Raw genomic sequence first — 11142 nt, 5'->3', positions numbered from 1 at the left:
GTTACATTTTAACAGTGGGAGGGAGGCAAAAATGGGATAGGCCAAGGGTGTCAAACTCAGCCCTGCAGTTTAGATATAACCCTAATTAAACACATCTGATCTAGCTAATCTAATCATTTAGGCTTATTTGAAAACTACATGGAATGTGTGTTGGAGCAGGGTTGGAAGTAAACTCTGCAGGGTAGCGGTCCTCCAGGAACTGAGTTTGTCACCCCTGGGATAGGCCTATAAATCTCAAACCAGTTGTTTTTAATTAAAGGAATCAGTTATTTAGAATAATAAGACATGTGGGCAGTTACCAGGCAAATTAAATCAGTATCAACAAAGTTCATCTTTGCAATGCAGAGGAAACACAGAAGCTTCATCGGAAGTGGCATTTAGATGCATTTACACACTGTTTAATGCAGGACATGAATGCATTTAACCTGCATTTACAAATGCAGAAATAATGTTTTGATATACAAGATATAAAATGTTGAATACTCATTTGAAATTATAAGAAAAAAAAAAATCAAAAGATACTTTAAATGTGAAATTAAAACAGTCAATAGGTGTCAGCAAGTCACTGTTAATAAGTGAGTCATTGCGATTGAACCGAATCATTTAAAGGGTTGATTCATTCAGGAACGAAACACCATCATGTTGCTCAGAGACGCAAAACTGCTATGGTGGCTGTGTTTGGAATTATTTTTGTTGTAGAAATAGAGCAAAAACAGGCAATATGGTGTCTAAAATGCAAGTCTCTTAATTAACTTCTTGTTTATTGAACTGTTTAAAAAAATCTATATGTAATCATGCTGATTTTTGGAGGAAAAAACGGCATTCTTCATGTGATATTGATTAACTATATGAAATGATATAAATATATTCATTTTCTGCCCCTATATCTTCAATTTTGTGATCATTCTAAATGCATTTTAACAGACTGAATCACACAGTGAAAAAAAAATAGAAGTACACAAAAAAGCTACTCAATTACAGTAACGTGAGTAAATGTAATTCGTTACTTTCCACCTCTGTAGTTAATTAATATTACCAAGTACTTAAATGTATAAGTAAAAACAATTCAAAATATCCCAGCAGCCACGCATGGAGCGGGCGTGAGAAACGAGAGGCATTGGCGCTCACTTCATCATCACCGCTGCCGTTAAATGCTATACAGTATATTTTTCTGTTTTCTTTGTCGTACGCCGAGATGCACCGAGATGAGTGACGGATTCACATCCTGGACTCGATAGCAGACGCGAGTTTACTGCGGGCTGCCAAGACCCTCACAATCTGCTGGCTCAATGCACTTAAATCTTCCTTTTTATTTGTAATAAACACCTGAGACCTCACAACACACCCTCTATTGTTTTCTTTGTTTAATCAGCCACATAATTGTAACTGTAGGTGCACTTTATTTCATTTAAACCTCCTCACCTGTAAATTTAAAATTAATCCCTAATTGAGATTTAAATCTGAGTTTAAAGTTATGGAGCAACATGATTAAAGTTAATCTATCTTAAATATAAATTAAATCCAGGATCAAGATGATGATCTAATTTAAATGTAATCCTGTTTATTTTTAAACAAGGTTTAAAGTTTGGTGCAACGGAATTATTAGATAAACCTTGATTTAATCTAGATTAAAGCTTAATCCTTGTTGGTGCAACCCACCCTAAGACTTTTACTCAAGTTGTTTTGGAATTGGTGACTTGTAACGTGTAGTGGAGTAATTTTCACTGTAAGGTATCTGTACTTTTACTCAAGTATGGTTTTTAGGTACTCTTTACACCTCTGAGAAATAGCCGTATTCTGCTTGCTTCCAGTTCCTTACATACGCACCATTTAAACCGAAAATAGTCATTCATAAAGTTTGAAAAGGTTGAAGCGAATTACAAGGATGTTCACAGTGGGCTGTGTTTACATTAATCTCGCATCATAAAAGCATAAAAGCCGATGTGCAAGTACATTTAACCACTTGCATTACTCAGCCGAAAGCACAAGCGCTCTTCTTCCTGAGCGTTTGAGTGTGCAGTTAAAAACTAGCCTAGAGCGCCATCTGCTGTTAAAAACTAAGCTCAGAATCGATTCGAGAGAAGACGCGATGCATCGATTTATTGTCTTAGCCCTAATAAGTAGTTACAGTATGTATATGTAATTGTATGTAGTATATGTAGTTCGGATACTCACTTGTCCTTGATTTCAAATCTTTCATGCAGCCATCTGCGGAAGAACACTGACTCTACAGGAATTTCCCTCATGTCCAAGCGGTTGAAGTGGATGTGTACCCTGGGGCATTCCTGGCACAGGAACTCTATCACACAGAGAATTCAAATTAGATAAAGGCATTTCAGACAACCATCAGACAGAAAACAAACAAACAGAAAACCAAACACAACAATTAAAAACTGTTTATGAAAGTGAAATAAAATAAAAAGAAGAGTATTTAAAGACTTAAAAATTATATAAATTATTTCACTTTAACATAGTAAAATTTGTTCACTTGCAAGGTTTAATTTTTGGCAGAAAACCGCTGGGAGTTTTTCCATCAAAGACATTTCTCATTACAAAAAAAAAAATGCTGTAAATATCTGCTGACGGACACCGAGCTGCGTTGTCATGGGAACATGCCAGCTGAAGATTATGAGGAAATTACGTCGCTCCCTTTACCAAGTGCATTCCAAACGACTACATAATGGCATACACGTGCCCTGCTCACACCAAAGTCCCCACTCCAAGTGGATAGGGATGATAACTTCCATTTGGAATTTGCCCCGTGAACCGTTCGGTACCGATACTCGTACCGGCACACCCCTACTTAAGACAGAGTTCACGTGTGATCCATGAAACATTCGTATGCTGCCATTCTCATCGTACGAATGATCGCACGTTGATAAATGTGGCGGCAGAAAACAATCGTCATTTAAATATCATGCTCCTAAAAACACCCTGGTTTAGAAGCCTCGCCCCTAGAGTTTACGACACGGAGAAACGAAACCCGTTCAAAAAGAGGAAGTAATCTCATGAAAGAGAAATTGATCTTACTCCAAAAACACCCGTTAACCTTGTAATTGCAAACAATTAGGCTACATTAATAAATTAAATGTATATGTATATTAAAATACTGGTAAATATAAACAGCCTATTTAGTTCCCCTCACTCTACAATAAATATTTTAAATTTAACAGTATTCAGAATGAAATATGAAATGAAAAATAAGTAGTTATAAAATTATATTTTAAACTATAAAATAAACACAAATTAGGCTATAGAGGTATTCATTATAAACAGCATATAAATGTCAAGCAAAACTGCAATGGCATTGGGGTCACAAGCCTGTCTCATACCATAAGAATGCAAATATTTCTATTTTTGACATATTTGTAACATTTGTTTGCATAACTATTATTCATTATGTAGCTTAAACATGGCTTTATACTTCAGTCATGTTATATCCAGGGGTTAAAGCAAAAAAATATCCTGAGCCTGAACTTTTTTCCGGGCTTTGGGGGTTGCGGGGACGGACACATACACAGGGTTATTTGGCAAACAAAAAAAGAAAATGATTTTCCTTGAAACTAACTAGTAACGTATCTGCCATTGCCATTAGCCCTTAACAGGCTCAGACTATGGTGGAACAGACTATGGTGGATATTTGAAACAGCAATACCAAGAAAGTTTACTCACTACAATATGGTGCAAACACATGTAACATTTAGGATGATTTTGATATCAAGTTTTGCTATCAAGTTAGCTTTGTCCTTGACAGGGTACAAGATGACCTACAATCTAAACCATGACATTTCTGAAATTGTTTTGTTCAAAAGAAATAATGGTCAATTAAATACTAGGAAATGAATATAAAATAAACTTTTATTTTGAAATCACGATGTACAATAAATCGCATATTTAGAAATATGTTGTATTCTCCTGTGTTGACATAGGTTTAAATGATTTACGTTACAAATCAAGTGAGTTTTCCCAGATGAACGTTAAGCAACACTCACCGCATATGCAGAGGAAGAGTTTAGCCCCTTTTACACATACAGTCTTTACTGGTAAATTACCATTAAGAGATCATGTGTGAACAGGACCTTTTCAAAAATCCCGGTAAATTCGTTCTGGCAATCATATCGTTCTTATGGAGATGGCTTGATTACTCTGAGCTGTTTACAAATCTCCGCTGCTTTTTAAATAGCTTTTCTATGTAAATATGACACTAGATGGAAATCTTTGAACATTGAACTCGATACGATTGAACGTGATATCAACAAGTGTTTTTAAATGTAGGACGACTATCTTTTTTTTCTTCCCGCAGCCAAACGCCGCACACCGGTGTTCCGGCATGGTGCCGGAGAACTTTAAGCCCTATATATCCGTGTAAAATCCTTCACATGTGCAAAAATGTTTGTTTGGGCGCTGCACGCTGATTTTACAGCAGACCTTTTAAAATAAAAGCGTAACTTTTATGTTTGGTTGACTGCATTTTAGTTTGATGATGAATGGCTGAAATGTCAGGCAACGGTAGAAGTAATGTTGTTTGTGTGTGCGTGAGGCACCTGTGCGATCAGATGGATTAAATCAAATAAACATATAAAGAAAATAAATAAAATGTATTAAGAGTGTCACAAAAACGAGCGTAGCCTATACTTGTTGCAGTGCTTTTTTTCCCTTTTGTTAATCTATTAATTATATTATAGCCTATTATATATTTTGTGTGATCCTATTTATTTTATTCCTTTTATAGACTTAATTTCTGTTTTTCTCCTTTCACAAAAGCTCCGCAGGTGCATGATGCAACAATTGAATCCTCATGGTCTTGTTTATGCTGCTATTCGCACATATAAAGCTAAAGCCCTGTACAAAACAAACAAAAAAAAAAAGACATTCTAATCTTACTGGTTAACGATCGACTAATGAGCTTCGTTTGATGGTCAGTAAAATAAAAATGAACAAAATGCTGTCATTCTACAATTCTCCACCGTATTTACTATGCTGTGAGCAAGTTCAGGTAACTCAAAAACTTGTGTACACAAGCTGAGACCAGATGTGAGATTTGATCGTAGCCACCGCTCACGTCCATATTAATAAATTCCAAGTTTTGCATTGAAACGACCGTACGCCCAATTTTGTGTTGTACGTTCGTTTCGTAAATGAGGCCCATTGTGTTCCAAATGCACATTGTTCCAAATAAATGTATTTGTTTGCTACATTTATTGTGAATCGAGTCACTCTAAGACAGTGAAACACCTAAATCATGAGTTGCTTGAATGTAAATGAACACGGATTACAATTTAATTAAATCATAGCCTTTCGTGATTTGATAAGTGCATTAAAGGTGACATATTATTATGTCCCTTTTCACAAAATGTAATACAAGTCTCCGGTATCCCCAGAATGTGTCTGTAAAGTTTCAGCTCAAAATACTCCACAGATCATTTATTATATCATTTTGAAAATGCCTATTTTGAGTGGAAGCAGAAACAAGCTGCTTTTCGGGCCTTTGTCTTTAAATGCAAATGAGCTGCTGCTCCCCGCCCCCTTTTTCAGAATAGAGCTGCGCCATTACAGCTCGTACCTGCTAAAAAAAATCTGTTTCGGTTCTGATTATCATGTTTATCGCACTGAAATCATGCGTTTTAAACCATATGAGTTTAAACTTCAGATATAAGGTTTTCTGAGCACACACATCTGAAGCACATGGACAGAAAGCTGCTGTCACAGCATGTGAGTAATTAACTAAGCTCTCATTCACACACAAGTTTACGTTAAAAACACACGAGTTACAAAAACAGTCGGTTATGTCTGTGAAGGTAAACAGCTGGTAAATAAATCGCTTGTTTATTTTAGATCTGTGTGGCAGCATTATACAGTAGCCTAAATACATCAATAAATCCATTGCTCTCTTGTCTCCTCTGAGGCTGGGACTCTAAATAGTGTTCTGTGCTCGTCTGTGCAGCCAAAGACAGAACAGTTAGCATGTTTTGCTCAAACTTTCACAATGGCATTAGAACTGGTACACCGTTGTCGCTTACGAAATCAAAATGATGGTGCCTTGAGTGGAAGTTTACAGATTAAGGGGCGGTAATATTATAATGAGATCCCTTTGCCACGTCACCAAGGGAGCGAAATGAGACGCTCTCGTTTTCTCAGACGCTTGCAGAATAAGGCTTTCCTAAACAAAGTGATTGGGTTCATCTTTTTCAGGTTTCCTTGGTTGGTAGATGCACCAGGGACCTGATTATAGCACTTAAAACCTGAAAAAGTCAGATTTTTATGATATGTCACCTTTAAATCATATCGCAATTTAGTTTTTAGTTCAATTGAAACATCTTTTAACAAAGCAATGGTGCAAAAACTATACCACTATGTAATAAACAAGGAAAACAAAAATGTGTGACCAAAAATAAAGCAAGACTGGACTTTTTTTTTTCTCTCAGTCAGTTGGTCAGTCTTGTAGGTTACTCTATAAACTGTAAAAAGTTATTTACTATATTTAACATGCATCGTTGGATGAAACTGAGTGTAGTAATTGTGAATAATAAATAGATTTACATTAATCCTCCTTTTTTTTTTTTTTATAAAGGATTATGAACAATATCATATAAGCCTTTACTAATCTCCGCTAGCCAAGTCATTATGTAATGAATACTCTTTCTGGGTTCAAGTCTCTACAATGTTTCAATAGCAATTTATGATCACCATTCTTTTATAGCATACCTTCTCACTCTCTGGTCAAATCCGATTTCATTATGGAGATAAAGGTCAGGATCATGATTTTTAAGTAGTATTACAGCACACCGTGTGTGTACTGTATATAAGCACCGTTTGCTGTTTGCTTGTGGAATCTGACAGAGCACTTGGACCGAAATGTGACGCATGACTGAAACTTTGATATCGCAACAGACCTATTGCTTACCAGTTTTTTAAATTTTTTATAAAGAAGGATGTGACAATATCCTAACAGCTACCTAAATGTTGCTACTGTTTATGAAACCTCTTACTGCTTTAGTGTTTTTGGGAACAAATGGAAAATAACACATTGTAACAATCACTGTTTACAGGAAGTAACAGGAAATTCACATATCTGTATTTTTAGTCCTCAATTAATGGTTTAACACTGTGTGTCTGCCTTCTTTCCTGTTTTAGTTGAGAGAAGTAAACATGCTGCTTAGAAACTGAATGTATAGCAATAACAACATACCTGGCATTGTAGGAGCTGGATGTCTCTGGCCATCTGCTGTGAGTGTTCCCTCATATGCAACAGTTATGTCATAGACAGCATCCAGGTGTTCCTTCATAGTCTCAATGGCAACATGTGATGCTTTCATTCTTGGTGTTAAAACGTGCTGCAGCACAGCAAGTCCTGCAATAGGCAAGACAACATGACTATTGCATGTAAATTAGTAAATTAGTTTGAGAAACTGAATAAAATTCTATATATTTTTACGATGCCTTTGGGAAACTCTGTGTACTTAAGCACTAATAGTCTCTGCTTACTGTAGGCGTAAATGGATTCACCCAAAAAATAAATAGAATGTCATTTATTTACGAATCTTGAACATCTACATTTTTAATTTTCATTCATAGAGATAACATGAAAAATATCACTGTCAGTGTTTGTCACTCCTCAAACTTAGCAGTATACGTAGACATTGGTTCACGTCCAAATTGTGAATGGATTATATACAGAAAGCGAGCAAAAAATGGTACCTTTACAGCAAGGCTGAAACAATTAGTCAACATTATCGACAACGGCGACAATTTTTTATTTTTGTTGACGAATAGTCATTTGATCTCATATGACCTAATGTAAGGTCCTGCAGTAATGTGGTTTGACTAGTGTATTCCACGCTCTTTGCTACAATCCAACAGAAGGAGACATGTAAGAAGTGCAAACGAAGCCGGACCAAACTACAATTAAAAATGCTGTCATGTGCAAAGGCCCCAATATACTCACTGCAAAGTTCTTTTTCGTTCTTCGGTTAGGGGTTAGCGAACATCCCAATGCAGCCTGAACTGCTGAAAGCGGTTCTTAGATGAATGTGTAAATATGTGCTGTGTGCTTTCCTCTCAATAACAAAACAAACACACAACAAACATGATGCTGTGGGAAAACAGCAGTTAAGAAAGCAATCTGATGATAGCGATGTGGATATCACCAGCTTTGCAATCGGCACTCTAGTAAAGTCAACTCATGTCAGCTTTACAGTATTAAACATGGAAAAAACTGTCGGTGTCGCTTTCAGTTACAACTTGATTTTCTGCAATAAAGCAGCTCTGTGTATATGAAAATGTATAGAATTTGTATAACTATTTTAAATTGCAAAAGCTGAATAATCAGGCCTACTTTACAGCATAACTTGCGCAAAAACTGCAATAGCCTTAGTCAGTTTATATGCCCTATTGAATTTAACATGATGAAAATGATGCTTTGAGGGATAGACTTACAGTCTTTACAATGGCACGCACTATATAAAACTATGTAATTTCAAAATTTTTTATGGAGTTTTTTTATTTACTGAAAGCTTTTTTTTATTTTTGTTTCACCTTGCACCTGCTGAACAATTGCTATGTTGTTAAACCACAGTACTATCCATTGAACACGCAGTTCTTCTGTCCCTCACAGCCTCATTTTCATTCCTGTCTAAAATTAAATATGGCACTATGCTGACTGAAGTCTGTAGTCAATAAACTACACACTGCCCAGTGAATCGCTCTGGTTATTAACGTAACCTTTATCATTGGGAACCAAGGTTACGTTAGTAACCCTATTGTGTTCCCTATCGAAATGGTCTCTCACCTTGCGTTTATGGCACTTGGGGGAACGATTTACCATAGCACTGGGCTATAAGGTCAGAATGGAAGCTGTTCTGCGAGCCCAGCTCTAGGGAACCGCTCTGAGGGCCCTAAGAAAAACAGGCTAACTAGTGAGGCCCGGGCCATCGGCCGAAGCACACATTCAAAACAGTCTAGACCACTTACCAGGGATGCAAGACAATTAGATGGACAAGATTTGTTCCTCAAGGACAGGGTTATAAAACCTACCAAAGGTAGATGGCGATGACCAGCCGGCTGGCTTGCAAATATCCCCAATAGAAACTCCGCTGGACCAAGCCCAGGAGGAGGCCAGAGCCCACTGAGGGGCAAGCCAGGGATATTGCATCCACTATCCAGTGGGATAATCTCTGCTTCGTAACTGGCAGCCCTTTGGAGGGGCCTCCAAAGCTGGCTAGAACGCTCCATATAAATCTTGAGGGCCCGGACCGGGCAAAGTAATTTAGCTCCCTGCTTGTTTTCAGAGGGAGGAAGGGCTAACGTCGGTCGGGGAACCACGACTGCTTACGCCAGAGTGAAGCCACCATTAGAACTGAGCATCCGGTCTCCCTGATCCGTCTGATGACCAGAGGGAGCAGAGCAACCGGGGAAAGGTGTACAGGTGGCTTTGGGCCATTCACGGGCCAGCCAGCATGTCCTGTTCCTTGGAAAAAATTTTGGGCAATGACAGTGGTGTTCTGAAGCAAAGGTCTACCTCTGCCTTTCTAAAGATCTCCCAAATCATCTGAAATGTTTGGGGGTAAAGTCTCCATTCTCCTGGAGACACATTGCCCTGCTCCCTGGTTCAGTCTGCTAAGCACATGCACCACCCACGATGAGCCCAGATTGCAGTCCATAGGAGGAGGCGTCTTGCCATCTTGTAAAGAGACTACGAACAGAGGCCACCCTTGCAAATTAATGAGGGCCACCACTGTTGTATTGTCTGAATGGATGATGACATGGTGCCCTTTCAGGGCTGGCAAGAAGGTTTTAAGGGCTCAAAAAATCACCATAATTTTGAGACAGTTGATGTGCAGGCATTGCTCCAGGCTGGACTAGTAGCCGAACACCGAGCTGGCCTTACACAGAGCTCCCCAACCCAAGTTGGAAGCCTTTTTCGTAACAACCTTTCTTCTGGAGGTCAGACCCAATTGGACTGCTGTCTGATACAGGCGAGGGACCTTCTAAGGGGGAAGGCCCAAAGGTATCACAGGGGACGCAGCTGCCATCAGCCTCAGGATTCTCTGGAAAGTTTTGGGGGAAAGAAAGCCCCTATCTTTAAAGATGCCGCTAGCCACAGAATTCTCAGTGAGCATTCCGGCAAGAACCAGGCCCGCATCTGGGGTGAGTTTATAACTGCCCCCAGAAAACCGACTCGCCTGCTGGAAGACAGACAGCTCTTGGCTGAATTGATTCTGAGTACAGAGCTTGTGTTCTGACCGGGCTAAAACCAGCCAGTTGTCGAGGTACTTCATGACAAGGATTCCCATCTGCCTCAAAGGGGAGAGAGCATACCCAAGTCCATGCAGGGACAGTCCGAATGGAAGGACTGTATATCGGTAAGCCACCCCCTCAAACGCGAATCTCAAGAACGGTCTGTGATGGCTATTAGGATATGAAAGTAAGCATCTTACTTTCATGCTTCCTTTCATGAAAACCAGTCTCGAGGATCTGTTTTAAAGTGAGCATCCTGGATGGCCACCTTATTAAGGCGCGATTCAGGAGCCTGAGATTGATAATGGGCCTGGGCCCACCATTTTTCTTTGAAATGAGGAAATAGCGGCTGTAAAACCCTGACTTGCTGCTCTCTGATGGGACCGTTTTGACAGCTCCCTTTGCCAGCAGATACTGCACTTTGGAGCAGAGAATGTAAGCATCATTGTCCTGAACCGAAGTCTCGACCACACCTTTGAAGCAGGGAGGTCTGCGAGCAAATTGAAGCAAGTAGCCACGTTTTATAGTTTGCAGAACCCATTAAGCCCAGGATGGCTTCCCAAGTCTGCAGCCGGCCGGCAAGGGGTCTGAGTTTTTCAGGCGGCAGGTTGCTGCATGGAGACAGGGAACTGACCACGAGATGTTTTGCTTGGGTGAGTGCAAAGTGAGAGTTGGCAGTGTAAACAGAGCCTCCAACACCCACAGCTGAATGGGGGATTGGAAGGCAAACATGAGACTTTTTTGAGGGAGGTCTGGACTCAGTGGGACATAACTCTCTTCTCTCCTGACACATCAGGACGGTTTCTGGCACATGGCCTGTAACGAACAACCCAGAGGGAGAGACTGGGGAGTTGAGGAAGACAGTCCTGTATCTCCATTAAGTTTAGCCAGAAGTGGCGCTCAAGC

General features: G+C 39.2%; 1 protein-coding gene across 1 annotated transcript in view; it reads right to left on the bottom strand.

The window, feature by feature from the left end:
• Window positions 1–11142, bottom strand: part of LOC107564891 (1-acyl-sn-glycerol-3-phosphate acyltransferase epsilon-like) — a 41366-nt gene that overhangs the window by 1361 nt on the left and 28863 nt on the right. Inside the window, exons 5-6 of the mRNA XM_016250061.1 lie at window positions 7190–7351; window positions 2176–2299 (exon numbers count right to left, since the gene is read on the bottom strand). Coding sequence (XP_016105547.1) covers window positions 2176–2299; window positions 7190–7351 — 286 coding nt within the window. The remainder of the gene's footprint in view (window positions 1–2175; window positions 2300–7189; window positions 7352–11142) is intronic.

The sequence above is a fragment of the Sinocyclocheilus grahami genome, unplaced genomic scaffold, assembly GCF_001515645.1.
Source record: "Sinocyclocheilus grahami isolate Dianchi unplaced genomic scaffold, SAMN03320097.WGS_v1.1 scaffold969.1, whole genome shotgun sequence".
NCBI lineage: Eukaryota > Metazoa > Chordata > Actinopteri > Cypriniformes > Cyprinidae > Sinocyclocheilus > Sinocyclocheilus grahami.
The sequence above is the reverse complement of the archived record's forward strand: the minus strand, read 5'-3'. Positions and strand labels throughout refer to the sequence as shown.